This window comes from Sciurus carolinensis, chromosome 15 (genome assembly GCF_902686445.1).
Source record: "Sciurus carolinensis chromosome 15, mSciCar1.2, whole genome shotgun sequence".
Classification (NCBI taxonomy): domain Eukaryota; kingdom Metazoa; phylum Chordata; class Mammalia; order Rodentia; family Sciuridae; genus Sciurus; species Sciurus carolinensis.
In genome coordinates, this window is record NC_062227.1 from 6,476,369 (window position 1) to 6,497,130 (window position 20,762).

General features: G+C 45.5%; 1 protein-coding gene across 1 annotated transcript; it reads right to left on the reverse strand.

Annotated features, from left to right (window-relative positions):
• Positions 1-2,736: 2,736 nt before the first annotated feature.
• Prxl2c (peroxiredoxin like 2C) lies at positions 2,737-17,376 on the reverse strand. The gene is given in 8 exon segments (XM_053743305.1): positions 2,737-3,352; positions 6,337-6,468; positions 13,181-13,216; positions 13,219-13,259; positions 13,261-13,283; positions 13,918-13,971; positions 16,629-16,697; positions 17,014-17,376. Coding segments are annotated over 8 exon segments (675 nt in total). The 5' UTR covers positions 17,206-17,376; the 3' UTR covers positions 2,737-3,224.
• Between the last annotated feature and the right edge of the window lie 3,386 nt (positions 17,377-20,762).

Here is a 20,762-nt window from a genome sequence, read left to right on the forward strand (position 1 = left end):
CCTCTGTTAGGAATTAATTTATCTGATTGTTATTTAAAGTATCTGATAATACTGATATAAAACTGGCATCCCTCAACTGTTTCCAAAGTTTTCTGCTAATGGGGCCAGGACATGAATATCTACTACTTCATTTTTTTATATGTGCATAAGGAAACTGGAAGTCAAAAAGTGAATTAAATTATCTTAACTCTTTAAATGAAAATCATTCTTTATAGAGAATGATGTGTTCTGTCTGCAACTGTGTCTTAAGTGACCTTCTGGAACACTTTTTTAAGCACTGGGATAGAACCCGGGGCTTCATGCCTGCACATACTCTGCTACAGAGCTACACCCAGACCAATTCTTTTGTTTTGCTTTCTGAGATGGGAGTCTCAATGTGCTGCCCAGGCTACTCTCGAATTTGTGGGCTCGCCAATCCTCCAGCTTCAGCCTCAAGAGTTAAATGAAATTACAGGCATCACAATTTTTAAAATTAAAGTTACACTCTCATCTCACCGAGTCTTGATCCCTAGTTCATCGTAGCTTCCTTACAACAAATCTCCTCACTGGGTTCCTGGGCCTAGGGATGGATCTGATGGTATTCTTAAAGGCTGCAGCCCCAGGTTTCCGGTCTCAGGCACAGGTCGTAGGTTGGACTCTAAGTCGTAGAGTCCTAGTTTTAACTCTGCTGTGCCAGGAATTTGAGATGGCCAAAGAACAGCCTTCTCATGTTCTGGATGAATTCCAGCTCCTCAAGGCAGTCCACACTTCAAATGTGGCCTTGTTTCTACGAATGCTTTTGGCCTTGGTGGAATTTTCCTCACTTTCTTGTAAGTTCAACTTAAAAAAGGTGTTTCTTTGTAAAATGGCAATAGCAATGGTAATAAATTATACCAGTTCCACACAATGTACATAAAGCACTTGGATATGCCTGGTGAATCATCAGTACCACAAAATGTTATGATATTATTCTTTTATCCAATATTTCTATGCACTTATCACAAGGAGGTTTTTCAGAATTTTGAGTTCAATATTATAAGTGGATATGGAAGTATGCTTACGTAGTTCACAGAAAGTGTTATATGTAGTTTTATATTATATACATACACATGCACGTGTGTATAGACACATACACAAATATATATATATCTATATATATATATATATATATATATATATTTTTTTTTTTTTTTTTTAAGAGATGGGAGTTTCTTTGTTGCTCAGGCTGGTCTCCATCTCCTGGGTTCAAGTAATCCTCCTGCCTCAAACTCCCAAGTAGCTGGGACCTTGGGAACATGGCACCATACCCAGGTGGTAATTTTATATAAATTTTATATTTGGGTGGACAATTTACCCCTGCACTCTACTTATGTAACTTACCTCCCTGAAGCCACATAAAGGATACTTATTTACCTTAGAAAGATGTGGTGTACATGTACAACCACACAGATTCTCCTGTAAGCTTATGATTCAGCAGTTTTAAGTCTAATATTGGCAAAGGGCTCTCAATTGCTACTCTTTAGTATTAAAAATAGAATGAAAAGTTTAATTTTAAATTTTATGAGAATTTAATTTTTATTGATTAAAACATGACTGCTTATGTATACAGATGTGAAAATACAGATATTTGGGTACATTAAATATATTTTTTATAATTTCATATGCCTTATAAAAAATATTTTAAGTTCAAAGCAGTATTACACTTGCTAATTACCAACATTTTCATTTAACTGCATCTTTCATCAGTATTTCTGGGATGCTTCCCAAAAAACATATTAAGATTCTAGAAAAATAAAAGATGAAAATAGTTCTCTAAATAAGAGCAATCTGGGGGTGAGAAATAGCCATTGTCTAGCAATATACAACCAAACTGTGGAGTAGATTTGTTATCAAGTTTCAAAAATTCATTCTTAAAATTTCAAAAAGTATACTGATTATATATATATACATATATAAAACACATGTATATACATACAATATACATATGTGCGTGTGTATGTATATATACATACACATATATATATGTACATAGGCATTTCAGTGTAGTGCTGGGGGTTGAACCCAGAGCCTCATGCCTGCAAGGCATGCTACCACTGAGCTATCTCACCAGCCCTGACCATATTTTAAAGGCATGATTTAAATATCTTAAATAGGCTGGGGGTACACAGCTCAGTGGCAGAGCACTTGCCTTGTATGTGCGAGGCTCTGGGCTTGGTACCCAGTTGCACATTAAAACAGAAAAACAAAGACCCCAAAGACCCTAAAATATTTTTCTCCTTCACTTGCATCTCCCTACCAGAAACAGGGAGTGCAACAGGCAGCCCGTGCGGCTGTGTCAGAGGCTTGGTCTGCACTTCGTCAGGGGAACAACAGCATGGGTACTAGCGGGCCTCAGGCTGGTAATCTGCACCTATGAGGAGGTGTGATGTGACAGGCATTTGTCCTATAACGTTTAAAGATCTTTGCCTAGCGGGCTGGGGATATAGCTCAGTTGGTAGAGTGCTTGCCTTGTAAGCACAAGGCCCTGGGTTCAATCCCCAGCACCACAGGAAAAAAAAGATCTTTGCCTAGTCAAAAGAAAAAGAAAAAAAAAAAAAGTCAGTCATGCTCTTTAGAGAATACGTAGAAAATAAAGAGAAGTTTGGAAAGGAAAACAAAAACAGCTGTCATCTTACAGTACTGGCAATATTCTGGTGTGTTTACTTTCTGTTTTTTTCCTAAGCATACAAAATATAAACACATACATATAAAAAAAAGTGGTTACACTGCTTATGGAATTTGATACCCTGCTTTTATCACTGAATAAAATGGTCTTGAATTATCTTCCATCCCTTTATATAATTTAATTGCTGAAACCATCTTTTATTGAATGACTGTACCATGTTATTTAATTTTATGACTTTTAAAGTTTTATCTTATATATTTAGAAGTATGTTGTATGTATGTGTTTTTTTATTGTTATTTTTGCAGTTCTGGGTAAACCCAGGGCTTGTACTTGCTAGGCAGGCGCACTACCACTGAGCTACTGTTTGTAGCCCAAGGTAGATTTACCTTGTGTTATTTTGCAAAAAGCTACAAAATTTAAAATATAAATCACATTTTTGACAACTGAAGCCTCAGCATGGATCCAACTGGAAGGAACCAGCTCTCATCACCCCTCAGGGGCTGGGAGGGGCCAGCGGCAGACACAGCACAAGGGTGCTGCGCCCTGGCCCTGCAGGCACGTTCCCAGGACCACTGGCAAGTCACACATGGATAACTGAAGGTCTGCTTGTGAAGTTCACCTGCGGAACTCCTACAAGCTGTAAGACAGAGTTTATGGGTTTGTGATCCAACCTATTCCTATCACGGTGCATAAAATGGATGTTGTTACCTAGAAGAGAATAAGAACAAAAGGCTGAGGTCTGCAGGTTAAGTGTTGTTCACTTGATTTATTTCTTATTAGAATCAAGAAAGCTCTTCGACTTTTAATTAGGCCAAAGGGAAAAATTAATTACCTGGAGTACATTATATTCTCCGTACAATGCCATAATAATTTTTAATTATGGTAATAAAGCAGGACAAGAATTATGGTTAAATAAGAGTGGTTTTATGAGATCGAAGGAGAAAGATTCTTAAATTATAACCTGTTAGGTTTTATTGAATATAATTAAATAAAATGTCCTGTCAGACACACAGAATACTGAACTAACATAGATATCAAGCTGGAAAATCACATCTGTTTCTTAAACATATGCCATAATGGAACAAGACACTTACTTCTAAAAATTCATACCCAAATACTGATTTAACAGGTGATCTGTTTTATAAACATAGCCCGAAAGACATTCAAAAATAAGCCTTTAAGACCATTCATTGTAAAAAAAAAAAAAAAAACATTCATTGTAAGATGGGTATGGTGGTGCATGCCTGTAATCCCAGCAGCTCAGGAGGCTGAGGCAGAGGATCACAAGTTGAAAGCCAGCCTTAGCGATTTAGGGAGGCCATAAGTAACTTAGCGAGACCCTGTTTCAAAATGAAAAATAGAGGCGGTGGTTGTAGCTCTCAATGGTAGAGCGCTTGCCTAGCATGTGTGAGGCACTGGCTTCGATCCTCAACACCACATAAAAACAAATAAAGGTATTATTTTGTTCATCTCCAACTAAAAAAAAATTAAAAATAAGTAAGTTTAAAAAAAAGGGCTGGGGATGAGGTTCAGTTGGTAAAGTGCTCCTGAGTTCAATCCCCAGTTAAAAAAAATAAGACCTTCCATTGCAATACACTTACATCCACAATCCTATCTGCTCAAATAGTCGTGAGCTATAGTCTAGGTATTGTTCACTTTGATTCTTGGACTCAAAACTGAAATTTTAACTTAAAACATCAGATTAATGGCAAGGTTTTCTGTAGCACACACTCATCTGTAGTTCTTAGGTTTAATCTCACAAATTGTTCATTATCAAACAAGGCAAAATGAAGTACCAGATCATCCATGACACCAATGTGTGCACGTAATACGTCTAGCTCTTCTACTTACAAGAGCTTTATTTTTTTTCCAGTGGGCAATATAATTTTTTCCTTATGGGCTTGGGGAGATAGCTCAGTTGGTAGAGTGCTTGCAAGGCAAGCACAAGGTCCTGGGTTTGATCCCCAGCACCGCCCCCCCCCCCCCCAAAAAAAGTTCTCCTTGTTAAGTATGTCCCAATCTTGGCACACAAAAGACAAACTCCATGGGTTCTTCATTCTTACACTACTGAGGGTGGATCCACTCGATTCAGAGACATGGACTTGAGGAACTCAAAAAATAACCCCTTCTAGGTCGGCAGATGGAACCCAGTCATTCAAAAATACAGCTCTGGGCTGGGGATACTCAGTGGTAGAGGGCTTGCCTCGCATGTGGGAGGCCCTGGGTTCCGCCTCCGCACTGACAAAACATCAAACAAAACCAACAACAACAACAAAACAGTTTCATGGCATTCTGGGCAAATTTACAGAACTCACATGCATGAAACAGGGCTTATCTGTTTATATTTTGGTGCTAGGGACTAAACCCAGGAAGCATACCCTCCATCACTGAGCTACAACCCCCAGCCCCAAGGGCTTCTTTATAAAATAATCTAAGTGGAATGGGAAGATGGCAGTCAGTGTTCCAGCTGCAAAAGCCAGAGAGTAATATGCAGTCAAAATCTCCTTCAATGCTTTCCTGTTAAAAATCTTGAATTATAAAGTAAAAGTTGATTTTCTAACTCCCTGAAGCTACAGTCACTAACACGAACAGTTTCAAAGAGGAAGAAGAACCCAGAGCAACAGGTTTTCGATATAATGATTGAGGTACTAGGGATTGAACCCAGGGGTGCTTAACCACTGAGCCACATTCCCAGCCCTTTTTATGTTTTATCTTGAGACAGGGCCTTGCTATGCTGCTTAGGGCCTCCTTGAATTGCTGGGACTACAGGAGTGCACTACCACACCCAGCCCAGACTGAGCTTCTTGACACTGCCATGTATGTGCTTGTCCCTCACTGCAATGACTGAACACCAGAGAGATTTGACTGTCAACACTGAGCACAGTGGAGCCAAAGAAATCTCAGATGGCCCTACCGAGGGGCCATAAAGTCATTAAAGCATGTGGATTATGATAATTTGTTCATTTATTTGTAAATGATACCAGGGATTGAACCCAGAGGTGCTAAACCACTGAGCCACATCCCCAGCTCTATTTATTTTGAGACAGGGTCTCACTACAGTGCTTAGGGCCTTCCTAAGTTGCTGAGGCAACTTCCTCCTTCAGCCTTCAAAGCTGCTGGGGTTACGGGCGTGCACCACCACAACTGGCTTGTGGTAGTTCTTAGTGCATGAGCTGCCCTGGCACAGACTTGCTTTGGACACTGCACAAGTCCTGCAGTTTCGTTAGCTATATGTTACTAGACAGTTTTTCACTGACAGAAAGTGTGAAGGGCTTCCTCCTACTCTGAAATGTTCACCTCCACTGAGCTATTTCTTTCTTTTGTGGTGGGTACTGAACCCAGAGCCTCCTGCATGCTAATCATGTGCTCTCTCACAGTTACACCCCTGGCTTCCACTGAGCTTGTTAAAGCATGTAACTGCCAGGAACAATCAGCATCTCACGGCTGATGTCCCTGTCCCAAGCCCTGCAGTCCCTGGGCTATGGAATGATGGGTGTGCTCATCAAACACTCAGACATCAAAGACACAGAAACCTCTGCAAACCAAATATGCCCCATGAGAGTACAGCATCCTGGCTGTGAGGTCAAGGTGCCTCCTTTTATATGCTGCCTGTTTTACAGAGAAAACAGGTGGCCTTGGAACTTGTAAGAGGCACAGGAAGTACATGGCTGGACCTGGGCATTCATGCTTACCTGGACCTACGATGAGGGTTCCACCTTGCTGGGCTGGGTCTCCTTGGAAGTCAAAAAGAGGGCCAGTCACTGCCCGCCACAGGCTCCGAAGGCTTCCTGAGAGCAGACTGGACTTTATGTGGGGGCTCTGTCCTGGAATGTGAAGACTGTCTTTAGACGTGGTGATTATACACTCCGTGAAATATTAAGGAGATGACCTTGGTACTTCCACAAGACATCTGCTTTCTTGTGTCACATGTCACTTTATTTTTTACTTGTCATTTTTCCTTTTCTTCAAAGAACGGTTTCAGTATTGACATTCTGACCCAGAGGTCCTTTGTCCTGTGTGCTGTCAGGTGCTCAGCAGCATCCTGCCTTTCTACACTCAGCACACGCGACTAGCACTGTTTGCCAAGCTGAACAACCAGCAGTGTCTCTGGAAAATGCCAAATGCCCCCTTGGCAGCGGGGTAATGTCCTAAGTGAGAACTGCTCTAAAAGAAGAAGTGATGATAGACCCATATCATTTTCTGCCATAGAAAAATGTCAGCCGCAGGGGTGGAACACAGCTCAGTGGTGGAGCAATAGACTAGTGGTCTGATCCCCAGCATGGCAAAAAAAGAAAGAAAAAGTCAGCCGCAGAGCTCTCAAGCTGGTAGTGCATCCACCTCGACTCCCATTCAGACTGTGCAGGCTCTCACCTGCTAAGGGCAGCCTCGGTCCTGTCTGGCCACACCGTGGCATAGGACGACTAACTGTCCGTCAAAAGTCCATTTCCTCTTCCTGGGCCCTAGCTAACCTACCTCTTCCAGTCTTCCTTGCAGCGGGGTGGGTATGGTGTGTGACTCTGCTCTAACCAGTGAGTGCAAAGCTTGCTGCCAGCAGAGCTCCTGAGAAGCCCGTGAGCGGCTTCCACGTTCAGTCTGTACTGGTGCCAGGCTTGGGTGGAATCAAGAGAGCAGGAGCCCAGGAGAAAGGAGGACCAGGAAGGGCTGGCCCCAGGAGCTGCTCCGAGGAAGGCCTGGAACAGGAACGCCCTTCTTCAAAGTTCAAACAAGGACACCCTCTGCTATGTCCCCACCAGAGCTGGTCTGCTCTAGTGGCAGCTGCCCCCCACTTTTCCTTGCCCGTCGGGCAGTCTACTCTTCCCACGTGGACTGATGTCCATGTCCACTCTGAGCAGAGACTCGGTCTCTTACGACTCCTATCACTGACTTTTCTGGTAACTCCTTTATGTCTTGCCTTTAGCTTTTACTTGATGACGAGTAGAAAAAACAAACTCAGACTTGAACTCGGCTTCTCTCTGCTCTCACAACACAGTTCACTGTGACAGCAACTGGTGGGAGCTCCTCCCCACACCAGGGGAGCCATCCTGCAGCAACACTAGCGGGAGTCCCGCAATGCGACGAGGTACTGCACTGTCCGGGGAAGACAGGTCCCACGGGTTGAGGGTGCAGTTCCCAAGTCGGGCCCAGACCATTTGCCCTGAGCTTGTGACTGCCTGGCTACAAACTAAGGTTCCTTTGGGCCCTGCTCAGGTTCCATCAGTGAACTTGGGTGGCTTACAAGACGCCAGGACGCTTCCTTACGCTTACCAGTTTGTCATACAGAATGTTACAGAGGACACAGGTGAAGAGATACTCAGGACAGGTAGTGGGGGAAGGGCACAGGGCCTCCTTGATCTCTCTGGGCACACCCTACCTTCTAGTAACCTGCATGTGTGTGGCTATCTGAAGCTCTCCTGAGCCTGTCATTGTAGTTTTTATGGGGACTTTACTGTACAGACATGCCTGAAGCATGGACAACCCTGTAGAAATGTGACTAGGATCCTGTGCTGACAGGCGAGTGGGAAAGCCCAGCACAGCCTGTCCAGATTCTTCCTGACCTATGTGCAGGTACCCCTTCCTACGGGTACCAGGCAGGACCCCTTCCGAAATGGGGTTCATGATCTTCTAACGGGTCAGGTAGAAAAAGAACTTCTTTGGCCAGCTCCAAGACAGCAGGGCTGGAAAGATCAGGGTAAATTTTTGGTTCCTATGACCTGCCTTGAGGCAGATATGAGCCAGGAACTGTGGATGAAAACCAAAATACACATAGAGCAACATCATGCTGATTATGAGTGCTTGACCACCTGGCTGCCTACTAGTTCCAGATATTTACCATTTCCCCTCTTCTCCCAGCTCTTTTTTTCTTTCATGTTTACACTATGGTTGTGACATTCATCTTACCAGGAAACAAGCACAGGGCACTGACTCAGAGACATGAGTAAAAGACTGCATTTGCTTTATGGATTCTACATCTAAAATAAGTGTTCAGAAATCCAGATGATCTCCTGTCTACAGAAGGGATCAATTAATATTTCAGAAATTTCAGAAAAGCAATTAAGGGAGATACCAAAGCCTAGAACTGAACCACCTTTGCCATCAAGCACAACTTATTTTGCTAGTTGGAATTTAGTTCTTATGTGTGAAACTCTTTTTTTTTCAGACTTGTACAAAACAATTACTCCCTTGCATTTAATGGCCTTATTTTCTTATCTTTGTCTTTATATAATGGGTACTGTTAATTTTAAGTTATAATTGTATGATACATTTTAAGTGTCTTAATTTTCAATAAGACTATTCTAATAACAATTCTGATATTTATCCTTATACTTTATATAAGATGAATTTTTTTAAAAAGTATTTTATGAAAATCTAATATTTTCTGTTTGGCGAGACAGAACTCTTAACACATAGAGCAAACATTCCAGGAAAGCGGTGCATGCATGTAATCCCAGCAACTCTGGAGGCTAAGGCAGAATTGCCAAGTTTTCAAGACCATAACTGAGGAAGACCCCGTTTCCAAAAAAAAAAAAAGCTGGGATGTAGATCAGTGGTAGGGCACCCCTAGATTTGATCCCCGCACCCCCAAATGCATATTATATAATTTCATATAACCTATAATATAATGGTTATATATTTTATGTATAAACATCATACATATTATATAATGTGTATTTAAGTTAAAGCAGATTAAAACATTTGAATATACCCTCTTATAATTAGAAGAATATATTTGGTTAGAATTCACCTGTTTTCTTTGCAATTCCATACCTTTATTGTGGCAATGAATGAGGTGTTACTAAAGTGAAACTCACAGTTATATCTAAAGTGCTAAATAATAACAGACCTTACACATTGCTGTGACTCCGTTATAGCACACGAAAATAGTGTGCCAGAAAGAAAGGTTCACAATCTCTGCTGCTGCAATTTCTATGCTGCTTGGGGAAGCAGGGGGTAAGGACAGAGGGAGGGAGACAAAGGCAGAGGGAGGAAGATCAATCAAGCATTCAAGTTTATGTTAACTCATTATCAGTTTTAACAAAGGTTATGTTTCTTCCTTACTTATTTCTGTCCTCTTCCCCCCTCTCTCTCTCTCTCTTTTTTTGCAGTACTGAGGATTGATCCTAGGAATTCTCTACCACTGAGTTAGCTACATACCCAGCCCTTTATAATTTTTTATTTTGAGACAGGATCTCCCTAGGTTGCTGAGACTGGCCAGCAATTGGGATTACAGGTGTGTGCCTAGCTTAGGCTGCTTTCTTTAAACTCACCAGTTAGCTGGGTATGGTGGTGCAAACCTGTAATTCCAGCTTTGGCGGGGATTGAGGCAGAAGGATCAAAAATTCAAGGCCAACCTGGGCACTTAAGGAGACCCTGTCTCAGAATAAAATACAAAAAAGGGCTAGGGATGTAGTTCAGTGGTAGTGTGCCCCTCGGGCTCAATCCCCAGTACCACGAACAGAAATAAAATAAAAACGATGGCTTGGGAGGCTGAGGCAGGAGGCTTGCAAGTTCAAAGCCAGCCTCAGTAATTAGTGAGTCCTAAGTAACTCAGTGAGACCTTGTCTCTAATAAAATATAAAAAGGGCTGGGGAATGTGGCTCAGTGGTTAAGAGCCCCTGGGTTCAATCTTTGGTATCAAAAAATAAATAAATAAAATTAAAAGTAAAAAAATAAATTAAAACACCACAAAGGAATCAGGGCACTTCGACCTCATAAATGCTCCCAGGTCCATCACTCCTCTCCATCTCCTCTGGAGGCCTCCCATTTCCTCCTAGTTGATGACTAGACCCTTGTCACTGACATCACTGGCTCTGGTTTGGCTGGTTCCAATTCCTCCTCCACAGTGTGACTGTCTCACTTTGCTGTTTCAAACCCTTGCACGACTCCCCCAGTGCTTTCAGAATAGATCCACAATCCTTGGAACGTCACTCCACACTCAACATGAATCAGCCTGACCCACCTCTTGGCTCACGCTAATTCCCCAACTGGAGGCAGGGACCTGCACTCTTCCAGATGAGTCACGCCTCTATGGGTCTGCACATGCTTCCGTGTGCACAGCGCTCTCCCCCGCTCACTCCACCAGCCAGCTCCTTTAGAAGCTGCGGAGACTTCTCCCTATCCAGACCCTGTCCACCTCCTGATCCCCACGTGGGCCCCTAGAGCACTGTCCTCCACCAGGAGCCCTGACACTATACTGCAATCTCTGCAAGGCAGGGCCCGGCTGTCATCGCTGTTCCCCAGGGAGCATCACCACAGCTGGTTGTCAGAGAAAAGAGCTCAAAATAGTATTTGTTGAGAACGAACAACCTGAGTGCCTGCCTTTCACCTACCCATCACCCACACGCCCCAGGTTCACCTGCCGATCCTCTGCCAGCAGCCAGCAGACCACCAGTGGATTGTCAGCTGCCTACTGTTGCCTGGAAGTTCACTGTCACAGTACCTGCAGGTTGGTTACACATGGTTGTCACCATTTTGAGGGAAAACAGCCAGGACCTGTAGGACCCCTGCCTGGACTGATGGAGCCCCATCTCCAGAAGCCCTCAGCCTGACTGACCACTCCCCACCTCCAGGATCCCTCAACCAGGCTAACCCCACATGCCTCCAGGACCTCCAGCTGACCACACCCATTCCCAGCTGCAGCTCCCCATTTGCCAACACATTTGGAAGCCAGAGCAGCCATCTTGGATTATCCTGGAAGCAGTAGCACCCATCTTTAGGTGGGGCAAATCTCATCCTGAGACACCTGCAGGAGACTGGAAGCTCATTGTCAGGTACCTCTCATACAGCAGGCTACTGAAGACTGGGAGGTGTGAATACTATATGACTGTTATAGTGGAGATTTTTTTTTTCTTTTTTTCTTTTGTTTTTTTCCCCCTTTTTTGAAAATTTTTTTTATTTCTTTACTTTCCTCGCTATTTTCCTTTTGTTTACCTGTTTCCTCAGAGTCTCTTTCTCCCTTTTCTCATACTAACAACCAGCCTCTTTTGATTACACTTTCCCTCTTTCTACGATCTAGAACTTCTACATACTCTTTTCTTATCCCATTAACAGCTACATCCTACACCTCTCCCCATCCTCTTTGTCCTCCATTAGAAACTGCAGACCCTCCTTGCAAATCTATTTGTTATACTGTACATAATAATTGAACTCATTCTGTTTATTATGATAATATTGTTAACGTCTTCATAGGGGCTCTTTGGCTTAGGGTTGCATATTGTCTGTACTGGGCACTGCTAATATTAATCTCCCCCTTAAAGAAAAGATTTTGAAAACCTATAGGGTCACTATAAGCCTATGGAGGAAACTGCAATACTCCAGATCTGCACTGCTAGAGGGGAAGATACATGAGAACAAACAACCTGAGCTCGAGTTCCCTTATTCTGCATTTCAGAAACCAAGTTCTTCCTACCCCCAAACACACACACTCAGCTTGACTGAAGTTACCAGGCTCCATTAGTCACAAGAATTGTGGTCACAGTGGGATGTGGAACCATGACACAAAGACGTGTCACTCTTCAACCAGCTATCCAGTGCCCCCTGGCCATCTCTGGTGCAGAAAGAGCACACCATGGAGTCACCGTGGAGTACAGGGGCTGTCACAGCCCAAGGAGGAAGCAGTTCCTCCACCTGGAGAACTATAACCCTCTCTGTGATGCGTTTCAAAGGATAAGCAGGTTTCTCTTCACTTAAATGACATGGAGTGTCCCAAGCATGGTGCTCAGATATGAAAATATGTGTACTTCATACTATTTTTCTTTTCATTTCAAAAGTAAAATACACTTGCAAAAATTACAAAAGTCAATTTTCTCACTTCCATTCTTGGGGCAAAAGGGTGTAATCTCTCTTAAAAACCATTTTCCTCACACACACATACACATGCACACTTTCATACTACAGAGCTTTGTGAAAATTTTTGTTTCCACAAAAAATGCAATCATATTGAAAATACTGTTCTGCAACTTCCTTTTTTCTTTCAAAGTACTTTGCCAACAGTCTTCCATGTCATTTGCTAGGGTCTGTAAGTGCCCCCTAGAGGTCCACGTGCTGAAGGCTTGAGAGCCAGCCTGCAGTGTTGGCAGGTTGTGGAAAGTAGGAGTGGGTTCTAACGGAAGGAAGTTAGATCGTTGGGGGGGGTGCCCTTGAAAGGATATCGGGAACCTGGCCATTTCCTCTCTTTTTGCGTCCTGGCTGTATGAGAGGAAGAGGTTTCCTCCACTGCACGCTCCCCGCCATGATGTCCTTGTGCTATCTTACCACAGGCCCAAAAGCAAGGAAGCCGACAACCATGGACTAAAACCTCTGAAACCATGGGCCAACACAGATCTTTCCTCCTGTAAGCTAAGTAGCTCAGGAATTTTGTCACAGCAACAGAAAGCTAACATATCATTACATTCAGAAACCAAGTCTTTCAGACTGTGGTATATCTGAACCACTTACCAGAATCACATAAAGCAGCCTGGAACCTACCATTGCTTCCCTATGGATACATACACAATTGTAAAAATATGCCACCGCCTTATTTGAGACTCACTGTCTTACCTGAGGAGGCAATTTCTTCACCTCTTTTCATTCCAGTCTTTTATAAATTTCTCTCTCAGGATCAACATAGATTTCATGGAATACCCAGTCAGTTACAGAAAGGCTGAAGAGAGAATAGTTGGAATTTTTATAAGAACAAAAGAGAAAAAAATAACGATAATCTAACTTTAGTCAATTTAGCCTACACTCACTGGTTCAAATAATTTTTACAACTTATTTTTTTTGGTACTGGGGATTGAACCAGGGGTACTTAACCACTGATTCATATCCCCAATCTGTTTTTTTCTTTTCTAATTATACACATTTATTTATTTTAATTTTTTAGTTGTCAAGGACTCTCCTTCCTTCCTTTCCTTTCCTTCCTCCTTTGTGGTGCTGAGGATCGAACCTAGGGCCTCACACATGCCAGCTAAGTGCTCTATCACTAAGCCACAACCCCAGCCCCCCAATCCTTTTTAATATTTTATTTAGCGACAGGGTTTTGCCTGAGTTGCTCCAGGCCTCACTAAATTGTTGAGGATATGAATTTGTGATCTTCCTGCCTCAATCTCCCAAGCTGCTGAGATTATAGGTGTGTGCCACTAGGCAGGCTTTTTAAATTTAATTGCTATGTTGCCCATCCTCCTGCGTCAGCATCCTGAATAGCTAGATTACAGATGTAATCCCAGGTCCAGATGCATAGCACTTACATCTAAAATAGATTTACTTCTGAGTTCCCCAATTTGGTAGATATTTACCTCAATATGATGGTAGGATGACTGTCCAATCACTATAAGGGTAACATTCGCTTCCTTTAGGAGAAAAAAATATGTGCATATTAACAGAAATTATGTTTCATACATCTTCCCCTAATCGAACTCTTTTGTTTCATTCTAATGCCACCTATAGGTTTCTAGAAGAATGGAACAGCAAGATTGTATGCAAAGTAAAGAAACTTATTCTAAAATATCTGATTAACTCAGATTATTCTTTTGCTAAGTAAAATTCCAAGACTTAAATGAAAGACTAAAATTATAAAACTACTAGAAGAAAACACAGGGAAAGCTCATGACATTGGCTTGGGCAATGATTTCTTGGATATGACCCTAAAACACAAGCAACAAAAGCAACGCATATAAGGTTATATCATAAAGCTTCTGCACAGCAAAGGAAATAATTAAAGAGTGAAGAGAAAGCCTGCATCTTGGGAGAAATGATAAACTTTGCATCTGATAGGGGACTAAAATCCAAAAAATATAAGGAGCTCAAACAACTAAACAGCAAGAAAACAAATTATCCCATTAAAAAATGGACAAAGAGGGGCTGGGGATTTAGCTCAGTCGGTAGAGTGCTTGCCTTGTAAGCACAAGGCCCTGGGTTCGATTCCCAGCACCCAAAAAAAAAAAAAAGAACAAAGGTTGGACTGGGATTGTGGCTCAGTGGCTGAATGCTTGCCTAGCACGTGTGAGGCCCTGGGTTCAATCCTCAGCACCACATATAAATAAATTAAAAATAAAGGTCCATTGACAACTAAAAAACTATTTTTAAAAAAATGGACAAAGATGGGTTGGGGAACGGTACACTCTTACATTGCTGGTGGGGCTGCAAATTAGTGCAGCCACTCTGGAAAGCAGTGTGGAGATTCCTTAGAAAACTTGGAATGGAACCACCACTTGACCCAGCTATCCCACTCCTTGGCCTATACCCAAAGGACTTACAATCAGCATACTACAGGAGATACAGCCACATCAATGTTCATAGCTGCTCAGTTCACAATAGCCAGATTGTGGAACCAACCTAGATGTCCTTCAATTGATGAATGGATAAAGAAAATGTGGTATATATATACAATGGAATATTACTCAGCCATAAAGAATGATAAAATTATGACATTTGGAGGCAAATGGATGAAACTGGAGAATATCATGCTAAGTGAGATAAACCAATCTCAAAAAACCAATGGACGAATGATATCGCTAATAAGTGTATGATGACACATAATGGGGGGTGGGAGGGGTTAGTGTTAGGGTTAGAGTTAGGGTTAGGGAGGGGGGCAAGAATGGAGGAAGGAAGGACTGTATAGAGGGAAAAGAGGGGTGGGAGGGGTGGGGGGAAGGGGAAAAAATAACAGAATGAATCAAACAACATTACCCTATGTAAATTTATGATTACACAAATGGTATGCCTTGACTCCATGTACAAACAGAGAAACAACATGTATCCCATTTGTTTACAATAATAAAAAAAAAAAAAAAAAAATGGAAAAAAAAAAAAAAAAAAGATGGGTTGGGAACGTGCTCAGTGGGAGAGTACTCGCCTAGCATGGGTTTGATGCCCAGCACTTGGGGGAAAAAAAACCACACACACACACACACACACACACGGAGACTAAAAGGGCAGGCAGAGGAACAATCGAAAAACCTTTCAGGGCTGGGGTTGTGGCTCAGTGGTAGAACGCCTGCCTAGGATGTGTGAGGCACTGGGTTTGATCCTCAGCACCACATAAAAATAAATAAAATAAAGGTATCGTGTCTATCTACAACTAAAAAATAAATATATATATTTTTTGTCTTTTTTTGTTGTTGTTGTTTTGGAACTGGGGGTTGAACCCAGGGCTTTGCAAATGCAAAGCAGACGCTTTACCACTGAGTTACATCCCAGCCCTAAAAAAATATTTTAAAAACATTTTCAAAATGACCTACTCCTCAGGCATGGTGACACAAGCCTATAATCCCAGCTACTTAGGTGGCTGAAGCAGGAGGACTGCAATTTTGAAGACAGCCTGGAAACTTGAGGAGACTCCTCTCAAAATTTAAAAGGCAGGGATTGGGGGAAACGCAGATGAATCCCTAGCACTGCAAAAACAAAACAAAAATAAATAAAACCCATGACATACCCCCACACACCCCAACACACACAGTAGTCTTATTAATGAGTCAATTTTATTTTTCTCATCCCAGTGGATAAGGTCTACTAAAACAGACCTTAGTTTTACAAAGCCTATCCAATACCTTCACTTAAAAATCTTACCTAGGGCCACACCTATGCATACCTCAAGAAAAAGTGGTGAAATTTCAGTCTAGTAACAAATACGAATTGACACCTTTAAGATCTATCAGAATTTGCCTACAATGAACAACTATTTGGAGTGTAACACAAAATAAAGGGACAAAAATATCAATTTCCAGCACTTGTGTTTGAGCATTATCACCCAACATTTAAGAACAGGCACATCAGTAGGTAACATGAAAATTATTAGCACGATTTACAAGGGGATGGCAACAAACGAATTAGGACAAAACATCTCCGACTCCTTTGCTCCCTCGAAAGAATGCCGATTTGGCATTGGGGGAGCCCGCGCTGCAGGCCCTGCGCTCTGCACGCCGCATCCCACAGCAATCGTGAGCGACAGGCGCCACTCACAAGCCGTCGGAAGCAGGGCACTGCCACCCGCTCTCGGAAAACTTACTTGTAAGAAACTCCTGGGGATCTTGGCCAGATCTTCTACGTATTCTTTGCAGATGTAACACAGGAAATGCTGAAACCAACACGGCAACGGTGCAAGTTAGCGAGGCGAGCTCCTCGGGGCCGGAGGGGGCTCGGCCCGCGGCACGTGGACGTGTCCACGCACCACCGAGGCGCGCGGGAGGTCCAGCTGGTCAGGCTCCCGCCCTGTGAGGGAAGCCAGCGGCAGCGGCCCCCGCGCCTGAGGCTGCCGCGGAGGGCACGGGAAGGCCAGGCCCGGACGCCCTCTCAGGCCCCGACCCCCGGGGCCCGCCTGCCCGGGCGGCCGCGAAGCCCCCCTCCCGGCCGGCCGACGGTCCTCCTCGGGTCGCCCGGCCGCCCGCGCTCACCCGCACGAAGACCACCACGGCGCGGCGCTCCCGGAACAGCGCGCCGAAGGGCAGCCTCCGCCCCGAGGCGTCCAGCACCGGCAACTCGGCCACAGAGGGCGCCAGGGGCTGCCCGCTCTCAGGGCCGGTCAGCGCCGGGCTCAGGGACCGGGCGCCGCCGCCGCTGACCTGCTGCGTAACTGGCGCGGCCATCACGACCAGCGTCCGAGGGCCAGGGGTCGGCTCCAGCCGGCGCCGGCGAGCGGACCAGGCGGCGGGCCCAGAGCGGACCCGGCGGGGCGGGGCCGGCGGAGCGCCGTGCTCCCGGCTGAAGCCGCGTAGGGAGGACGCACGGGGCGGGGCAGGGTCCGAGGGGGGCGTGTGAGGAGGGGCAGCGTCTGAGCCGGAGGAGGCACGCGGGGCGGGGCGAGATGCGGGGCGGAGCCTGACGGGGCAGACTGACGGGGCGGAGCGAGTCGCCGGACAGTGCCTAAGCGGGGGGCGAGGCAGTGTCTAAGTAGGAGGAGACAGGCGGGGCGGGGCCGTGACCCGGAGGGGCGGGGCGCGATGTGGGGCGGAGCGAGGCGCGGGACCGGGTCCAAGAGGGGCGGGGCAGTGTCTAAGTAGGACGAGACACGCGAGGCGGGGCAGCGCCCGAGAGGGGCGGGACGCGACATGGGGCGGAGCCTGCCCCGGGCGGAGCGGGGCGCAAGATAGTGCCTGAGAAGGTGGGGCAGTGTCTGAGCGGGATTAGGCACGCGGGGCGGGGCCGCGATCCAGAGGGGCGGGGCGCGATATGGGGCGGAGCGAGACGCCGGGCAGGGTCTGAGAGGGGCGGGGCAGTTTCTGAGCGAGATAAGATACGGGGGGCGGGGCAATGTCGAGAGGGGCGGGCCGAGGCGCGGGGCGGAACCTGACTGGGGCGGAGCGAGGCGCCGGACAGTGCCTGAGGGGGGCGGGGCAGTGTCTGAGCAGGATGTGACTCGCGGGGCGGGGCGGGGCAGGAACCGAGAGGGGCGGGGCGCGACACGGAGCGGAGCCTGTCCGGGGCGGAGCGAGGCGCCAGACACCTCCTGAGCGGAGTGGGCGGCGCGGGAACCCTGCAGGGCTGTGCCTGGCGGCAGGGAGCGGCGGGCCAGCGGGCTGGTCCGGTTGGCACGCCGCCAGCGGCGCGTTTCAAACTGAGCTGCTCCTAGTAGGAAGCTGGCGGCCCGAGTGCATAACTGTGTGGATCCGCGTTAGTTTTATTCAAGAAAACCAGTTGCCGAGCGAGCGAAAGGGGCTTTCCCTGCAGGACAGTCGTGCTTTTTACCAAGTACACTGCCCCGTTTTGACCCACCCCGCCTAAGTGAGGGGCTCTTGGGGGGCGGACGCCGTCAACATGCAGTGTGACGCAGCAGGACGGCTCTTAGCGGACGATGCGATGAAGAACTTCCGTTTTAGGATGAAGTTGACCGTGAACCCTCGCACCCGCTCCTGGGTCAGGCCGTCCCGTTACTTCACCTGTCACTGCCAGGGGCGCTCTGACTCAGTCACTGTCAGCCACATCTCGTGAAATAGGAAACACTTTTGTCACTTTAGACCATTCCCTTCTGCTTTCAAACAGTAGGCATATCTATTCTTGTATCTCAGGAGTCCACGTGTTATATTCAAAAGGTTTGTAGCTAAGACCGCAGGACTCTTCAGGTGAGATCATCCACCCAGGCCAAGGGTGGCCATGGCGAGGGAGTTCCATGGCTTAGCATGGGGCTTTTGTTTTCTGTGGTCCTGGGATGGAAACCAGGCCTCCTGCATACCAGCAAGAGCCCTACCCCTGAGCTGCATGCTCACCCTCAGCCTCTGTTTTGTATTAATTCCTGTGAGAAACTCTCCCGTCCAAATCCAAAGAATGGACTAAAAGACCCAAGGCATAGCAAAAAGCACTTCCTAACAATCTTGCAAGATCAGGTGCCTGGTAGCCTGGGACCCTGGATACAACCAGCATTTTTATCCCCCAGAGCACAAGGGTTGTCTCCTGCTTGTAACAGTGGTCCTCTTCACCTTTTGAATATAGCTCTGAGGCTTATTTTAAAAGGGACAGGGTTTCTTTTCTCTCCCTCTCCCCCTCCCTAACCTGGGGGCGGGGTGCAAGATTATCCAGAGCTATCTGTGCTCGGCAGGAAGGAGCTAACTGCCAGAGGATCTAGGAAGTGAATATCTCCCAAATTAACAAGTGAATCCTAACACACCATCAGGGTGCCCTGGGACCCTGTTAAGGCACACCTGGAATGTAGCCTTGGAAGAGCTCCTTTAAAACTCCCCTGTTCCTCCTGATGGGCAGAATCACAGCCTCAGGGACAGGAGTCCCCTGTGTTTCTCCTTTGCTAGCAAAGCAATAAAACCTCTTTTTTTCCTTTTTCTCAAAACCATGTCCTCATTGAAGTGGCATTGGGACAAGGACCAAGCTTTTGGTTACACCCTCTCCCCGGTTCCTCATTGATTGCTATGGGTGTACAGTCCTCCCAAAGGTCGCTTATTGTCTCTTACTTTGAAGAAATATACCTTTAGTTGTCCCCAGCTCCCTTTGTTCTATTGTGGTGGGTTGAGTGCCTTTTGGCACACACAGTTTCTCTCTGTTGGTCAGGTTGGTACCCTTCCTTCTCACCTCCCGTTTGTCAAGGGGCTGTGACTTTCTACACTCCAGGGTTACCTGCTTGTAAATTTTGATTCTGCACTCCTCTCCAGCAGCCTTTTTTAAACTCCAAGTCGTTTTACATTTAAAGCTAAATACCGTATTCTGATCAAACTTTGTTTCTTACAATCCCACACTTCCTGTGTCAGGCTGGTGAAGCCAGAATTAAGGACAGGTAGTTAGTGTAGAAATAGGAAATCGGGTCAATTCGAGGAAATGAAGCCATGAAGCCATCTGCCTTTGGAAGTTGGAGACTGCCCCTGGAAGAATGGAATGTTAAGGATCTCCGGAGCCCATTGATTACCAAATTTACCTGCCTTTATCAAGGACTGCAAGCAAGGAGCTGCTAATTAATGCCCCCTGGGCCCTTACCTGCCTGAATCACCTTGGCCCTCCCCCTGCCCATGGTTTCTCAGTAATGCAAAACCAGGCCTAGTCACGTAGGCAGGAAGGAGAGAGATAAGGGGGGAGAGAACTGGAGAACAAAAGAGACTTTAACCTATAAAAGATGTAGGGTGCACTCACTTCTTGGGACTTTAGAACATCAGCCATGGCCCCCTTCTTCCTGCCGGGAGAAGTCTATATTATTACCTTTAAATAAAACCTGCTTAATATGCCTGCCTTGGCGTGCTTCTCTAGTGTTCAATCTTCAACATTAGAAGGAGCAGAACTCGACACCGGTAAACGGCGGTATCACTGATAGCCAGGGATTCTGCAGCCTATATGAAACCCAATTGGCCCTGAACATGGAAGTTGATTTATCACTGGGGTTTCTCATTGTTGAATGCTTTGTCCAAGATTTCCAGGGCTGTGAAGCCAGAATTAAGGACAGGTAGTTAGTGCAGAAATAGGGGATCGGGTCAAATCGAGGAAATGAAGCCATGAAGCCATCTGCCTCTGGAAGTCAGCTGGACCACAGAACACTTAAATCTTTTGTATTCATAACTTCCTTAACCCTTGTTTATTTATTTTTGGTTTTTGCTGTGCTGGGGATCTAACCCAGGGCCTCACGCATGCCACTGAGCCCCATTCCCACTCCTTCATTACTCCTTGAAACCAGATTTGAGGTTCAGAAAATATGATCCTGTATCTATAGCAT